Source organism: Sorex araneus, chromosome 4 (assembly GCF_027595985.1).
Source record: "Sorex araneus isolate mSorAra2 chromosome 4, mSorAra2.pri, whole genome shotgun sequence".
NCBI classification, from domain to species: domain Eukaryota; kingdom Metazoa; phylum Chordata; class Mammalia; order Eulipotyphla; family Soricidae; genus Sorex; species Sorex araneus.
In genome coordinates, this window is record NC_073305.1 from 155827914 (window position 1) to 155846636 (window position 18723).

At 37.1% G+C, this 18723-nt stretch overlaps 1 protein-coding gene across 2 annotated transcripts in view; it reads right to left on the reverse strand.

Annotated features, from left to right (window-relative positions):
• Positions 1–18723, reverse strand: part of ARHGAP18 (Rho GTPase activating protein 18) — a 225079-nt gene that overhangs the window by 60728 nt on the left and 145628 nt on the right. For both annotated transcript variants that reach the window (XM_055137109.1, XM_055137108.1), the window contains exons 2-4: positions 13075–13268; positions 8989–9224; positions 4688–4751 (exon numbers count right to left, since the gene is read on the reverse strand). In XM_055137109.1, coding sequence (XP_054993084.1) covers positions 4688–4751; positions 8989–9224; positions 13075–13268 — 494 coding nt within the window. The remainder of the gene's footprint in view (positions 1–4687; positions 4752–8988; positions 9225–13074; positions 13269–18723) is intronic.

Consider the following 18723-nt stretch of genomic DNA (forward strand, 5'->3'; position numbering starts at 1 on the left):
CATGAAAGGCAAACACCTTGCCAGACATACTATTTCTCTGACCCCCAAAATACAACCTAGGTTTTAAAAATATAACCCTAGTTGTCTTATAACAAGAAGTCAATATAAATCTAGCCTGGGTCACTCATTAAAAAAGCTGGTGGGCTTTGTGAATTTATGCAGACACACACAGGACTCGTACTTAGAAGGTCCCATGCTGGGTTAAATGTTTGCTGTTACTGAAATAAAATTTGAATGAGAAGTGCTGTATTTTCCACTTGCATTGGGCCCTGCAAATTATCCTGCTGGTCCTTATAGCACCTCAAAGTGAACAAAGTAAATATTTGCCTATGTCAATGCTAAAAATAAGAATAAACTTAAAACTCCTTTATTTATTTTAGTAACTGATGGCAGTTGTGCCTTTCCAACATTTGGAGACTTTTTAAAAAGAAATTAGAATAACTCAACGTTTTCACAATTTTTAAAATATTAACTCACATGTCAAAGCATAGTTTCAGCTTTATTTTTCCAAGAATGTTGATTTCCTAGGAAACCATTCTAAGAGAAGAAAATGATTCACCAAGCCACACCCACATCCCACCACTGACACCATATAAGCTCATCCACCTGCCCTGCTCCAGAGACTCAATGAAATCTTGGAAGATATCAGTTAGCTTCAAAAATGTCTCGGATACAGCAGTCCCAACTTAGAACTGTGGAGCGATCTTGGAAGGGGGGCACGTCAAGTCCCTGCCCTGCCAAAGACCCTGTGGCCACACTCACAACAGCTGCCATGTGTCCAACCAGACTCTACCACCCCATGACTGACCTCCACAGGGATGCTAACCTGCTGACAATTTCAGCTCTACTGGGTATTGGGGGTCTGAACCCCTAGGCCTTCTCAGATTTGAGGTGGAAGATCTCCCATGCAGCTCTGTACTTCAAAAACCCCTGGCATGTAGCACAAATGACATATGCAAGGCCCTGAGTTTAGGTTCAATCCCAAGTGCTGTGGGCCCAAGCACCACCAAGCCTGGAGTACCTCTGGAAATAGTAGTTCCACAACATCAATTAAAAAAAATGCTAAAAAATTAAACGTTTTAAAGGAAAGAAGTATCTTTCCAGAAATGAATGTTTGTAGGCACTTTTTTAGGGGGGATGGGGGAACAGAGTGAAGATTGATATCTGGGCTTCATACGTGCAATGCAAAAAATTCGTCCACAAATCTACATATCCGAATCCAAGAATTTTATAACTGTTTTCTTTTCTCCTTAACACTCCATGTCAGTGTTATAATGAATGTCACCAAATTCCTTATGCTGTTTAAAACTGAGTAAAGAAATTATAACAGAAATTATAATAACATCAGAACATACTTTAGTAAGAACATACTTCAAAACATGACAGAATTAATGCATTTATACATTTATAAAACAAAAATTAATGCATTTATGCATTACATAAAAAACTAAGAGTTCAAATGATAAATAAAGCTAAGGCAGATATAAGGAAAACAGCTTTCAGGAGTAATGGGGGTATTTCTATAAGAAAGAATTATGTGGCCAGTGAAAGTCTAATGAATCAATGATCTATTTTCAAGGAAAAAAATAACAGAAAATTCTAAGTAAGCCTTTCATTTCTTAAACTTTTAAAGCATAACTAATATAGGTTCTTCCATACATTTTTCTTTGATTTTTTAAGTGAGTAATAGCACTGGGTCACAAATAATTTATAAAACTTAAAACTATTGAATTATTTAAATATAAGTAGCTTCATTAAAAAGCTCAATAAAATGCAAATGAAAATAAGAAAATATATATAATAAGGTTTGTTTTAAGTTATTAGTGTTAGAAATATCAATAATTTCTAAGACATGTTTTCATTCATTCAGAGTTGTATCATTTGATGAAAAGCTAAGATTGATACTTAGAAGATTAATTCATTGGAAATGTAACAAACTTGGCCATGTTAAAACTAGATAACTGAGGGGCTGAAGCAACTGTCCACTGGGTAGGGCACTTGCCTTGCACATGGCACACCGGTTTCAATCCCAGTCCCCCGAATTAGCCAGGAGTGATCCCTAGGCACAGAGTAAGCTCTGAGCACAACCCCCAAACTAAACAAATCTTGGTAACTTTTTCCATTTATAAAAAAAGGTCTTTGACTGAAATTATATGAAAGTCCACGTGTAAGTAAAACATGTAAAATTGGTCCTATCACTCACACCTATGAATTTTTGCACACACACACACACACACACACACACACACACACACACACACACACACACACACCCTCGAAATTTGAAATCCAAACAGTGTTTTTCATGAATTTCATTCTGAACCTCTTACTGTTTGTATGACACTGGTTAATTCACAAGCTAGTGAAGGAACGTGGCATTGCTGAGAACAGGTGCAGCATCAAATACTCAGTGACGTGGATGGTATTCTTACACTCTAATTGGAGGATCTATGCCCACTTCATAGCATTCCAACAAAAGCAGATGTAAAACAGACATTAAGATTGTCATTTTTTTTTATTTGTCTGCTGCAAGCCACACTGGAATGTACTCATATAACAAATGTGTCTTCCAGAACTTCTGTTTATATTGCCTACATCACCATTTCTGGCGAGGAAATGAGAGGAAAACATCAAGAAAGAACAATGTTTCCCTCAGTAATCAGTTAGCAGTTGCCAGTCGATCTTTCCCAAAGTCCAAAGCATATTGACATTGGCACAAAAGGTTCATCTGTCTCTCTTGATGACCCAACTTTTTAGCAGGACAGGGTTGACTACTCCAGCATGTATGCCATTCAATATTTGCTGGAACACAGACTTGTGGAAACAGTCATTTCATTCTGATATAAAATGTTTCACTAAAAAAGGTCCATCGAATAGCAAAAAACAAGTACTTTTATGCAAATATATATATGCACACATATCTGTGTATGCATATACACATATGTGTATGCACAAACATACATCTCTCTCTGTGTATACAGATATATACACACATATAGTTGGTACAGAAAGAAGTTCTAAGAAAATTATGGAGGGAAAAATAGGGATAATGGATATTCTGAGTTTCTAAGATGCCCCATACAATCTTAAACTAACACCTGTTTGGAGCTGGAGCACTAGTACAGTGAGGAGGGCATTTGCCTTGCATGCAGCCAACCTGGGTTCAATTCCGGCATCCCAAATGGTCCCCCAAGCACCACCAGGCGTAATTCCTGAGTGCAGAGCCAGGAGTAACCCCTGAGTATCACAGAGTGTGGCCCAAAAATAAAGAAAAAACTAACACCTGATTTTTAAAGGAAGGCTGAAAACATTTCCCAGTATAGTTTATCTGAGCTCCCTCCTCCACAGTTCTCAATGAAAATACAGCATCTATTAGCGGAATGAATGCTCCAGGTGCAGGTTTAAGAACACGCACAAGAGAAAGGAAAAGTCTCTTGAGTATAAATCAGCAGCCACAGACCATCTTTGTTACAGTTTGATAAATCATACCACATTAGTCATTATGTATATTTTTAAGTAGGGGCCATTCCTGGTGGTGCTGCTCAGGGACCACCAGGGATTCACCCATAGTGCTCAGGGGTATAAGCAGTACTGAGCATCCCGCTTAGATACTCCCTAATCCTAGTCATGTGCTCTACTGCAGCAGACAGTGTTTGGTTGCTCTGAGTGCAGTTCCCAGGGGTGGCCATGGCCAAGGTCAGGGGACTGTGTGGTGCTTGGGATCAAATTCAGGGTTACCACATGGAGCAAAGAATCCCTTCAAACTATCTCTCTGGCCCTAAGATTACATTTTTTAAAGCTTAAATCTACAATAGTAATTTATAATATTTTCCTTTGGGTATACAAATGAAATAGCTACAACTTCTTTCTTACTAAGTACTAATACATTCTTAATATTTATTTTCATTCACATCTTGAACTTCAAATCCTTTTCTGAAATAATAGAAAAAAGGAAAAACTTTAGAAAGCATAGTAATCAAAAAGTCAGAAAAAAATCTTTAATGTATTTTAAAATTGTTTCCAAACTTTCTGAAAAGCTATAATACATTTCTGAATAATTTATGATTTGTGAAGAAGTCCCAAAGTTACTGGCACTTTTCATAAGCCACATGATCATAGGAAAGTGATTTCATGTATGTGAACCTCAACTCTCTCATCTGCAAAATAGATTAATAACAGTTATCAACTGCACAGACTTCTTGTAAATATTAATAGTTAACATCCCTACTTAGGACTAAATATGTGGTAAATATTTTAGGGAAAACCAACTGTGTATAGACACAAAACAGATAGAAACACACAAATGTTAAAAAGAAAGTTAAAAACCATAAGCCTTTTGTATTTTTCCACTAGGACACTTACATTTTTTTCTATTTACTTTTGTAATTTAAATTTTATTTTAATCTATTTTGGGGGGCTACAACTCAGCGGTGCTCAAGGATTCTTGCTGGGTCCATGCTCATGGACCACTCCTGGCAGAGCTTAGGGGACCATCCCAGATGCAGAGATTGAACCGTATCAGCTACATTGCAAGGCAAGTGCCTTAGCTCCTGTACTATCTCTTCAGTTCCTATATTAGCATCTTAATAAAATTTGTCCAGCAGATTTGAAGGTGAAGAGTTTAAAAGGTTGCATCTGTTTGCTATACTAATAAATGAGAAAATTCAAGAGAACAGGTCCAACATACCATCTTTTCCTTTGTATTTGTTTTCATTTGTTCTGTCTGACTGCAATTCAGTGCCATCTGGAGCCTAAAGATAGAAAACAAGCCATTTAGTCATCTCTAGCACACAACCATAGGCATAGTTTTGTAAATAATTCCAGTACTAACCTTTAGAGCACAAAAAATGCACTTGGAATTATAACAATCACAGAAAAACATACCACAGTTGTAATCATCAAAAAAAAAATCACCCAACAGATATTTATTACCTACCACTTGTAGAACACAATAATAAGCAGTGGTGGATACACAAACATACACACATATATATGTGTCTATATGTATATGTATACATACACACACACACACACACACACACATATGTGCCTGAAATGTCCCTGCCATCAAGAATGCTGTTATTTAACTGGAAGAATAAAGACATCAAAAAAGCTGGTCACACAGCAAGAAGAGTAGAAAAATAAAGATTTTTATTCATAAACAGAATATTCATGGCAATAAAAATAAATGAAGTATTGACACATGCCACAAAATAAATGAACCCTTTAGACACTTTACTGTGGAAAAGGAATCAGTCAAAAGGTCACATATTATGAGTCTATTCATATGATATGTCCAGGCAAATCAGAGACAAACAAGTAGATTGATGATTGGTAGGGAAACCTGAGGAATGACTACGAATGGGTACAGGCTTTCTTTGGGAGGATGATGAAAATGTGCTAAAACTGATTGTGGTGATGATTACGAACCTGTGAATCTACTAAAAACCACTGAAGTACAAGGTCCAATGAGTGAATTAAATGGTAAGTGGATTACTAAGCCATGTCATTAGCAAAGAAAAGAAGGTTAACATGTAGGCAATGACATAGAACAACACCTAATAATGAATGTGAAATGAATTAAAACTAAATGTCCAGTTAACAAGAGCTCGGATACGAAAAAAGCTTTCCTTCCAAGGGGGTGGGCAGTAACATGAAGAAACCGTTTATGGACGCGGTAAAGCAAGGCTAGCTCGCTCAGCAGCGAGTGTGGCAGGCGGCATTTCCTTCTCCAAAGTGCTGCAGAAGGAATTCAGGGAGCAGGAGAGGGAGTCCAGGTCAAGCAGCTACAAAAACCTATTTGGCTAAACTATTCTTAAAAGAAAGGCTTTATGGGATGTCATCTTTATGCAAAAGAAAGTAGACTCTGGTGCACCCTCATTATGTCATTTACCTCAACCTGCTGGCCAGGAAGGACTTCCCTCTCTGTCCGAAATTTAAGAAGAGTCTAGAAATACCCTACTGTATGTGCATAGAGCCCATTTAACCTAGAAAAGAGCAGGAGTCAAGGGAGTACTTCACTCCCTGGCAGACAGAGCAACCCCATCCTTTTCATCTCTGCCACAGCCCAAAGAAGGCTCGTCCCCCATGGCAAAATGAACACAGTAAGTGAGTCTAATCTTACATGGAAACACATTTGGAGCATGTGCTTCAGCTGTTTACCTTGGCAATTGAAGATGACAGTGCAGATGGTATTAATTTCTGTATTGTACTTCCTTGTGTCAGCAAGGGCTTCATGAAGAAGCCTTTAAAATGGGAACGCTGAAAAAGTACTTATTTGAAAACAGAAGATCTTCAAGTGAGGATGGCTGGCTCATGTTTGCTTGAGACATGTAGATATAACTATATCTATATACTTTTCTAATGATATATTTTTTCCAAGTATTAGACACCCTGGTTTATTTGTAAACTGCTGATGGTAGGATTTCATGCATCACACAAGCCAGCACCACTCTTAAATAACAGCCACTGCTGTCCCAGTGCATCCCTGTCCCAATCTTCCTCTAAAGACAAGTGTTTTATTTCTGTTGTCTTTGGGCATTTGTAATTCCTCTACTAATTTTTTTTAATATCCCACATATGAAAGAGATCATTCTGCTTGCCTCCCCCCACACTCTCTCTGACTAACTTCACTTAGCATAATACTCTCCGGATCCACCCAAGTAGCAACAAATTGCATGATCTCATAATTTTGCACAGTGGAATTGCATTCCATTGTGTGTATGCTCCAGGGTTTCTTTATCCAGTCCTCTGTTCTTGGACACTTGGGTTGTTCCCAGGTTTTGGCTATTACGAATGGTATTGCAATAAATACAAGCATGCAAAGGCTTTGGGTAGAATACACTTATAATGTGTGACAGTATTTTAATTAAATGTAAACAGCATAAGTAAGTCATTTTTTTTTTCTTTTTTGGGTCACACCTGGAGATGCACAGGGGTTACTCCTGGCTTATGCACTCAGGAATCACTCCTGGCGGTGCTCAGGGGACCATCTGGGATGCTGGGAATTGATCCCAGGTCGGCCGTGTGCAAGGCAAACATCTTACCTGCTGTGCTATCGCTCCAGCCCCAGTAAGTCAATATATCACTTTATTTTATTAGGTTTGGGGTACAGACCTAGAGGGCCTGGGAGAAATTCTTGGCACTGTGCACAAAAGTGACCCCTGGCAATGCTTGGAGGGAAGGGGCTTATGTGGAACCATGTTTCAACTACATATAAGATATGTCTTAGCCTCTATATTTTCTCTCTGGCTACACATTTTAATTTACTTGCAATAGTTTCCTCTTAATGACTCCATCAGATGATCTAATTCACCAGTTACCTAGGATACAAACCATGTCATTTAAACATTACCAGAAATTTGCTGGAAAATGCTATTTCTACAACCATGTAGTAAGATCCTTTTGGAGGCTGGCAGTAATTCCTCAGTGAATATTTTGCTGAGCTCAGTTCTGCTCCTTCCTCCCTCTTACTTCCTCTTAACTCCCTTAGGAAGAGTTTCTTAATTGGGAAGGAAATGTCATAGTACTATATTTCTTTACTACTGATTTTTGTGCAGCTGGAAACCTAGACCAGTTATTCAACTCCAGTGCAAATAACCACTGCGTGGTTAGTGAACCTTTAATCTGTCCAGAGAAATTCATAATCCCTCAAACTGACTGAACTTTACCCACAATTGACCATGCAAAAAGAATCAAAATCTGCAGCTATATGGGATTTCTAGGGGAAATGTCAGATCCACAAAAATCAACTGATAAACGTTACCTGAACTAAAAATTCTCTCATTCCTTCTTTTCTTTCAAGGAATCTTAAGAAAGCATTATTAGTTTATCTTTGTAGCATAATAGAATCTTCAGTTTAAGTTACTTAATATCAAAATCATGTGTAGAAATCCAAATACAGCAGAATACAGGGTGTTTAAAAGCATAAGCTTGGATCAAATTTGGGTTTATTATTATAGGACACGCCGCAAGTTACCAAAGTCTGTAAGCGTTGATCTAGAATGAAAGTGAAAATGTTCCGCTTATAGGAGAGTTTTGAGGATTAAATAGGATGAAGCATAGAAACTAGTTATCACTGTTAAGTGCTCAGTAATGGTGAAAGGAATTGTTACTGTGGTAACAATCCTGATCATTGTAAGCATAGTTCAAGATTCTTTTGTTTGTTCTCTGGGTCTACTAGGCCAATGCTACCTGTTAGCCAAAGACAGATCAGACTACAAATCAATTATGAGCCTACGGACACTTTTATTTATTTTACTATTATTTATTATTATTACTATTTTAGTAGCAAGTTTATCTTGACGGACAGAGGTAATAATATTTTGTGCAAGATCTTATGACTTCATGGGCAGTCAAAAGCCCTGCTATCTTGAGTTGCACTGTTCTGAGGTCACAGTGTTTATTACTTGTGCCAATCCTTCCTTGACATCCCTTCACCAGACCCATAATCACTAGCAAAATTCCAACAGTTCCCACTAATGCATTAATCATCTTGACAAATATTTGCTCAAATCTAGGCACCATGCTATGCATTAAACACAATGGGAAAATTACTTCAGGTTCATGGCTACTGCTCTGTAATTCAGTTGTAATTAACTGCCTTATATTCTACATCTATGAATCCCCCAATGAATTTAGTGGAACTATAAGAGTTCATAGCTAAGGAGAAAACCCCACCCCTGTACTTTTCTACATTTAAAAAAAGGCCATCATGTTATCTGGAAGGTCAAAGTCACTTCTAATGTTCGAAGGACACTTAATGCAAGAATTATCATACTGAGCCTTTAATTTTCTGCCCCATCAGTAGAACTTCTAGAGATAAGTATCACATCCTGCTTGACCTTGGCCAGCATGGGGCTTTAATACCCGACATATAGTAAGTGCTCATTAAGTTTTTTTAATGATCTGAATTACACTGACTGAATCCAGTTAAATCTAGCCATTTTTTCCTTTACTTAGACATGAAAAAAAATTAAAAATACTTACTTTTTCTTTTGACTCTCGATGTTGAGCAAATATGTCTCTGACATCAGGAATCTGGTGCTGTTTGTTTTTTTTCCTCAAGGTCTGGGAGACTGTTTCTACTCGTTTCTGAACAGCAGCTCTCTGGGTCCTGGTCAATGTGGATAAAAACACCATGCTATCTTGGGAGTCTCCAGCAGACTCGCCGAAGAGATTGTATAAACCTGCCTCCTTGAGCCATTCTTCTTCCAGTTCTCCCTCTAAGACAGTCCAGAAAAATAACATGTAAGTCACAAACTATGAGAACTTTCACATTTGTTTTAGCTGTTTAAAAATCCTTGCAAGAAACTCTTGTATTGCAACCAAACCACAGTGCATAGAGTCATTATCAGAAACTTGGACAACTGCCATAAACTGCAGCCACACAGATATCAAATTTTAGATCCATTTCATATATACTCAATTAAAAATTTGAAATGACTTCACATGTAATTAACCTCTATAACTTCCCTGCAGATTAACTAGGGAAAGATAATACTGTTCCCTTTCCAGAGATGAGCAAGCAATGAAAAGATAACTTACTTCCATCAAGTTACAGAAGGAAGTCAATGCTGGAGCTAGTCATTAAAGTCCTGTCTCTTGGCATGAGTTCAGTGCTACCCCAGCCTGCAACACTAACTGAGGGTAGCCTGGTTTGCTCTGTTCACTGAAGCTGACAGGGACTGTGCCATAGAAGTAAAGAACATCTGGATATCAGGAACCAATCAAGTTCAAATTAATTTTTTATTCCTCCTAGTCAGCACATCAGTTTCATTTTCCTCTACAAATTAGAAAAATGTTCCTCCAGAAAGTTTATTAGAAAACTAAAGAACTGTATTAATAAAAACTCTAAAAGCAGTAAACAGTAAAGTAAATAGGGCATAAAATCCAAAGAAAAATACAAGGGTGGGAAAAAAACAGAATAAAAGTAAACTAGAATAACTTCATTTCAAGCACCAACTTTATTTTTTTAATTAACTAATTAATTTTTCTTAATGAATCACCGTGGGGTACAATTACAGACTTACACATTTTTGTGCTTACGTTTCAGTCATACAATGGATCGAGTGCCTATCCCTCCACCAGTGCCCATTCTCCACCACCGATGGTCCCAGTATCCCTCCAGTCTCCCTCTATTCCCCCCCTTCTCCCCCCTCCACCTCTGTGACAGGCACATTTCCTTTTACTCTCTTTCCTTTAGGGTTTTGTCAAGCACTAACTTTAAAGATAAAAATGAGAGATGTTTGATTTGTGATGCAAAAGACCTGTGTTCACATGCCCTTTCTGCACCTGGAAAGCCAGATCACTGGGGACAAGTCACTTGTCTCAAGCCAATTCTTTGTTCATCTGTACACTAAAGCACAGCTGTTATCCTGGCACCAGCATGACTAAATCTGAGAATGCTACATGGGAAAAGAGCACTGCAGAGCACAATTATAGCTTAAATCATATGATGGCTGACTGATTGTCTCACTTATCTCTGCTTCTGCACTGCATAAACTCCTGTAGTGTAGAAATCAAGACTTCATAAACTTGGCTTCAAGAAATATAATATAATTCTGGCATTCTTCACGCCAGACAACAAAAACTCTTTACAGAAATGGTCAATCATTATTACTAAAGCTATTGAGAGCCAGAGGAGGTATGTAAAACCAAATTGCTAGAATAAAAGTTGATCATTGGTACAATAAGGAAAGCAAACAAGATTATAACATAGAATCACTTTTCTCCATTTAAAAGGTAAAATAAAACAATTTACAGTAAAAGAAAAGAAATGGTAGAAGAGAATCAAACCAAAACAAGTAAGTTTTTTACTTTGAAACAAGTCCAAGGTCTATATTTAAGGTGTTGTAGGGAAATTTCAAACCATATAGCTCAAGAAAAACATTATTTGCATAGATTTGACTGCTTTAAAAACTCAGTCCTGAACTGGAGAGAGATCACTGTCACTGTCATTGTCATCCCGTTGTTCATTGATTTGCTCAATCGGGCACCAGTAACGTCTCCATTCGTCCCAGCCCTGAGTTTTTAGCAGCCTCTCCTTACTTGTCCTTCCAAACAGTGCCATATTGGAGGCTCTTTCAGGGTCAGGGGAGTGAGACTCGTTATTGTTACTGTATTTGGCATATTCCATTCGCCATGGGGAGCTTGCCAGGCTCTGCTGTGAACATAGAGCTACTTAATACAAGTTAAAATTAATCTGAAAGCCAGGCATAGTAAATCCCTGCATACTATTCAAAAATAGAAGAACAAAGATCACACAGTAAATATAAAAATGTTTGCACAAAGAAATACAAAACAGTATGTAAAAAGTGATATTGCTGGGAATGTTTTTTCAATGTTTCTACCTTCTCTTACATTGGATGCTTGACTATAAGTAACTCTGAACATATATAACAACACCATGAATATACCAAACTCCCAAATACAATCCCGCACCCCCAACCCATCTCTATCCAGTCCTGCTCCTTTATCACCACCACCCCACAAAATCCTCCTTTTGACTATTATGACTAGAGAGCTATCACATGGATTTAGGCACTTGTGCCAACTCTACTTGGACCCCAGCACCACATTGGAGTAAGACTCCAAACCTGGCTAGGAGTAAGCCCTAAACATAGCCAGGTCTGCGGCCCCAAATAAACAAAAAACAAAATAACCAAATCCTCAATCTCTTAGTTATAATTCTTGAGAATATGATCATTATTTGAGAAATTGCAGGACAGCAGCTATACATCTCAGTTTGGGGCATTTGTAGCAATTTATACATGAAAGATATATTAAAATATTTATGGATGATACAAGGCATAGGAAGAAAACTAACAAGACAGATACTAGAATTGGGCAGCAAATTCTTGGTGTTTGAGTTTAAAAGATTTGAAATAACATGAAATTCTAAAGGGGAAACTAAAATTGTGCATATTTCTTCAAGAATATCAAGCATATTTAGTAGTGGATACTATATTTGCTAGACAAAATAGAGGGAGAAAGTTGTTGAAATACATATAGGAAACAGCTATTCAGAGACTTGGGAGAAATTATAGTGCACATATAAGAAGTAAATAAAGAGATAAAAATGTTAACACCATTTTTTTACTGTTCAAATCTACTCTTAGATGAGCTGGCTATGTTACATGTGGCATTCTACCCAATTGAGCACTATACTTTGAAAAATGACCTGGCTACTGGGATAGATCTGAAATCAATCCATGAGGACTGATTCAGGTAAGTCTTTTTTCTTCTTATTCTTCTTCTAGAAAAAACTTCATCAGGAACCAGATAAGTACACACAACTATTGGAAGGGCTGTTGTTAAAAACAGAATAGAGGCCAGAGAGATAGAACGCGGGTTAAGGAACTTGTATTGGACCTGGCTGACCTCAGTTCAATCGCTGGCGCCTTACGTGGACCCTCCAAGCACCGCCAGGAGGGATCCCTGAACACTGCCAGGTGTAGCCTATAACCTCCTGCCCTAATACGAAAATATAGAATAGACAGTATCTTTCCAAAGGGCAGAACTATAGCAGAAAAATCAAAGGTCACAGAGAGCATACTGTCCAACAATAAAGCAGATCAAGGCAGACTGACCAATAGAAAAATAGCATTACTGCAAAACAGTGAACTTTCTATCCTCATCTATAGCAGTGAGGCCAAATAACTGTGTTGCTAGGATACCACAAAAGGCATTTAAAAAGATGTTAAATGATTTCAAAAATCAAGTTTAACCCTAAGAGCCTAAACTAGCTTAGCCAACAAGATTTTAGCCATACGCAAGACTAAGTAAACTTAATCACACTGCTTATACTTGGCAGCTGCATCCATCAATTTGCACAAACAAGCAAATTTCAAGTTGAAAGGAACCTAAACCTTTTTCTCTGGCTGCCCTATCTTACTTATTTTGTTTCTTTTTCCTTTCCATAAATGCATCTCTCATAATTCCATGTACAGTAATTTTGTATGCTAATACCATAATTTCAAAACTATACTATAGCTATTGTTATCTAAACTGTAGTAATAAACATAACTATTTCTTTAATTCCATTTATAGAAGTTTCATTTAGTTAGTTATTACCATCAGGCTCTTTGACAACCACTTCTTCTTGATCTTGTCTGTTCTCGTTAGATTGTTTGATATTTTCTACTTCAGTCCAATAGTCCTGCATGTACATGTCATTCAAGGAATCTTGGGATGTAGATCGATGTAATGGAGATCTTCCTGTAATTTTGGTGAGTTCCTGGTTCATAGAATACTGGCCATATCTGCAACTGCAAGTTCAAAAGAAAATATTGTTTATTTTAATACATGATTTAAGTAGTACAATTTCTGGAATTTGACACTGAGCTGGACAGTTTGGAAACCTCAAATACCTAAGCAACATAAATTTATATCTGCTTATAGATATGCGCATTATATAATATATAAGTATATAATATAAATTATTATTCTCTATCAAAAAGTATCAAAAAGTACTGTGAAGAAAATTATCTAATCAATAAGTTTTTATTTTACTTGAATTGTATTGACTCCCATATATTTGAAACTTCTTAGGAAACAAAAGATTTGTTTTGTTAATTACAGGCTATAAGCTAATTCAATTGGGATTGAGTTTTATATAAAGGTTTGTATTTATCATATTTTATAAACCAAATCCAGTCAATGCTTCTATGAAAATCTACAATAAATATTGAATAATTAACCATATGCAATACATGTTACTGTTTGAATTTTCATTTTATTTTTGAAACTAAAATATAAACAAAAATAACATACTAAATTTACTCTTCACTCTATTATTGAAGGTAACTTAAAATTGCTATCTATAATGTACTCATAACTTGTATTCATTTTTAAATAATTAAGATGTATTTGTTGGCAATTCTAAATACTACAGATAACCTATTGGATATTCATATAAATATCAACAAAGAAAAGGCTAAATTGATTAAAGGTATCTTATGACATCAACTGTAGTTTTTACTTTATAACTCTGGTCACACTACAAAATTGAATTAAAGAAGTTCATAAGAATCTATATAGAATAAATCTTTTTTATCATTGTTTATATTGATAGAGAGAAAACTTCTAGTTACTCAAGAGAAAAATTTTAGTTACTTTAGTTGCTTCCCCTCTAGTTACAATCTTTTACAAAATACAAAAAAATGAAATTCTTAAGTACCTGTGAACAATTTCACACTTAATCTGGCTTTCCTATAATTACTTAAAGTAATATTAATACTTATAAGGGTGAGAGTTACTAATGCAATCGAAATGTAGCCAGCAGTTTAATTCCAACTTGAATCTTAGAAAAAGTCAAAGAACTGCAATAAATAAATACAATAAAACTATTTACATATAATAAGTTGATAGGCTAGTTCTTATTCCTTGACAGGTGTTTCTCTCTGTCTTCACTGTATATTTTTTTTATGATAGTCAGTTACACAGAGCAATGATGTCTCTAATCTCTACCCCTACCAATTATTGTGGGCACTAACTACTGGTGTCAGGTAGTAAGACTCCAGAAAACAAGCAGAAGTCTAGACCTGCAACTGTGAAACATTTGCCCCAAGACTTCATTGTCCACTATTTCCCTTTGTCACCTCTAAAATCAAGGGAGACATCGTCCTATCCTAACCCAACTGTCCTTTTTCTATCTATGTATCAATCCTGGGTTTGCTTTCATCCTAGTGGCCCCTATACACTTCCCCTGAGCACTTCCATTTTGGAGTCTTAAAATAAAAATAAAAACTGACGTGGGAAATATACAGATATATATTTTTTTTATTCTGTGATCAGCAATGCAATGTATCTGTGGGTCATATGCCTTACTTAGGCTTTATCGAAGTAGTTCAAGGTAATACAGGATGTTTCTCAAATTCATTTTGCGTTTATTTAATGCATAAACAGATGGTCCTTCTTATTTTGCTTTATCCTTTATTATAATGTAAGATTGTCTGCCTCAGCAGCATATCTTACAACCCTTAATCCCATGGGAAACCACAGTAAACACTGTGGAATGAGTGAAATATAATAGCTAATGCCAAATAATTTAGCTTATCTACTCATAGGAAAGAGGTGCAGTTGGACTACAAGTACATTGAGTCTTTCACTCCTAAAGGAATGTGTTTATTCTGGCAAGGTATGTCCAGGAAGTTTCCATTAAGATAGCATGTGTAGAAAAATGCAAAGGCATTGAGACACAGCATTGTTACAGAAATATGCCTTGTATATCAAAGCCCACTTTCAAAATATGCATAAAGCAAAAACCGAATCGTATATTGTTGATGAACAAACTCAATATTTTTAATAACATCTAAAAGCTGAATAGGTATATTGGGATAACCTTAAGACACGAGACACTGAAAAGATTTTTTTCCCCGAAGTAATTTTGTATTACTAGCACACGTTACAAGAAAACATTCTCCTTTTTAAAGATTAGCAGATGGGTAGTTAGGAGGAGGCAATCATTCAGCTACAGACTACTCTACTAGATCAGACTGCCGTGTATATTATATTTTCTATAAAAATGTAACAAACTTTTTCACTACGGTTTGCTCAGAATATACTTTTATTCCAGAAAATCCTGGCCCTTCTTAAAAATATCCTCATAGGAGACCAATTAACTAATTTCCCCTCTTCTGTTCCAGGAGTATGCCATGCCCATTCGGCCAACTGGGTTCAACATAAAGGGGCATCTGCTAGATATAATGAATTGCAGAGCATCTATATTTTATATTTCCAAAATATCCAAGATCCACATGGTACTGAAATGATTAAAACACAGTTTCTACCACAAGCAACTACTAATGCCACCACTTGGTTTATTAAGAAATGGCTGTTCTGGGGCTGGAGCAATAGCACAGCGGGTAGGGTGTTTGCCTTGCATGCGACCGACCCAGATTCAATTCCCAGCATCCCATACAGTCCCCTGAGCACCGCCAAGGGTAATTCCTGAGTGCAGAACCCCTGTGCATCGCTGGGTATGAACCCCTCCCTCAACAAAAAAAAAAAAAAAGAAAAGAAAAGAAATGGTTGTTCTATTGTGTAGATATACCAAAGTTTCTTTAACCAGTCATCTGTTCTCGGGCACTTGGGTTTTTTCCAGAGTCTGGCTATTATAAACAGTGTTACAATAAACATACAAGTGCAGATGTCATTTCTACTATACTTTCTTTGCATCTCTGGGATATATTCCCACAAGTACTATTGCTGGGTAAATGGGAGCTCAATTTCTAATTTTTTGAGACGTGTCCATATTGTTTTCCAAAAGAGCTGAACCAGTTGGCATTCCCACCAGCAGTGAAGGAGGGTTCCTTTTCCCCCACATCCTCGCCAACACCTGTTGCTTTTGATCTTTTGAATGTGGGCCAGTCTCTGTGGTGTGAGATGATATCTCACTGTTATAGTAACTGTAAATCTGTAACTGTACCTCACAGTGATTCATTTAAAATATTTTTTAAAAAATTTTAAAAAGAAATAAAAAATGTCTGTTCTAACAAAAATTAATTAATGAAAATTAAAAGTCTATTTTGCGTTATTTATTCCAGTTCCTCCTCTTCAATCCTAAGTGCTAATCATCGTATAGTCCATACTCACAAGAACAAAAAAAGCACATTTCTCCATTTCTCACTGACAGAGCTCAACATGGTTCTCCTAAAAGAAGGTATTTCTACCTACCTACAGAAAGCATTTCCCTTCTGGATATCACAATGTTTTCACTTAGCTTTACTTTCATGGTCATTACCAGCACCAGCAAGCACTCACTGTAAAGACCCTTCCGAGCCTCATAAAATGTTCTTTCCTTTTCTTCTCAATTTATGCTCACACTCTATATTTATAGAAGTTGGGCTTTGCTTCTTTAGACAAGCATGCATACTTAACAAAAATGATTATGCTCTGAAGGTGATTCAATTATTTGCAAATATCATGAAGGTACTGGCAGAGGAACCCAGGTGTGTGTAATCCCATCAACGGCCAACATCCAGAGACTTAAAAGCAAGCTCCCAGAAGAGAGCGATGCAGAGAGTCTCTTGCCCGCATGCCTAGCTGTTTTCCCCGGGACCCCTCAGAGGGGATGGGCTCCAACTTCCCTCCCTGCCCTGAGCAGAGTGGCTGTGCGATATCTTATAACCTACTTCTCCCTCTGGGAGAAACTAGCGAGCTACTGAGAGTTTCCTGCCCACATGGGACAGCCTTGCAAGCTTCCCACGGTGTATCCATATGCCAAAGCCAGTAACCAGCTGAACCTCATTCCCCTGACCCTGAAAGAGCCTCCAAAGCGGCATCGTTGGGAAGGCCAAGAAGAGAGAGGCTTCTAAAATCTCAGGGATAGGACGAATGTAGAGGTTACTGAGACCGCTTGAGCCACTCAACAATCAACGGGATTTTGTGATCGTGATTATTGAGTAATTATGTAAATGGTTTTTACATACTTACTAGATGGTTTGGAGCACCACATACCTAAACTTTCCACAAGAGCCTACCCAGACCATGCTTGAAGTGCCATTATACAACTCATGTTTCCCCAATATATTCTATCCCATTTTACATTTTTTAAAAAAACTTGTCAGTGAATTTTGATTTTAATGACCTCCATAATATTAGTAACACCCACGGTTTATTTTGTAACAGAGACTTTTACACTGTTCTGACATGATTTGTTCTTGATGGATCAAATGTATCTGCACAACGTTGTGATCAAGAAGCCAGCAAGCTGAAAGGGATTCCTGCTCACCCCAATGAGACTGAATGGCAAAATGATACGGACACATTTATGACTGAGTCAAAAGTACCCAATGCTTACACGTCTACTGAACATTTTCTGTGCTTTTATAAAATCACTTCTCTTTGAACCCCTTCTCTCTATAAAATGGAAAAAATCCCAATAGCCATGACTGCTCTTGTGGTCAGGTATCAAATAAGAGATCGTACTATAGCACCCCATAGGGAATCGTAAAGACAAAACTCAAGTTTGCATCAACACTTGATATCAACACTTGATTACCGCCAACTAGTCTAAGCTGCTCCTACCACGTTTTAATAATAGCATTTTCTTTTTTAAATTACCAGGTAATATTTTTTTTATCTTCTAGGACATAAAAGATATGTGCATTGAGAATTGCACGTATCAAAAGTAGTGGGAACAATCTGTGTTGGTGGGGATGTGGTGAAAAAGGAACTCTCATTTGCTGTGGGCGGGATTGTCGTCTGGTTCAATGCTTGTGAAAAACACTATGAAGAGTTCTCAACAAGCAAAGAATTCAGCTGTCATTTGACCTAGCAGTTCCAGCAATTTCATTTGTGGGCATCTACCATCAAGACAAAAAATATTCATTCAAAAAGACATAGGCACACCATTATCACTACTGTACTCAGTACAACTGCTAAGATATGGAACCAACTTAGTGTCCAACAAGAGATGACTGGTTTATGAAGATACGGCATATATGCATGATATGATACTATGCAGCTTCGAGGATCAAGGATATCATACAATTTGTTACAACCTCGTTGAAACTGAAAGATATTATGTCGAGTGGACATGAGTCAGAAGAAGGAGGACAAACATAGTATGATCTCACTTACCTGTGGTTTATGAAAGAACTGGATGAGGAAATGTAATATAGAATAGGAGGAAATGCTCAGATCACCCTTGACCCCAAAGTATAGTGAGGACAAGGACAGAGAAAGAAAGAAACCAAGGGGGGGAAGAAAGAAGATGAA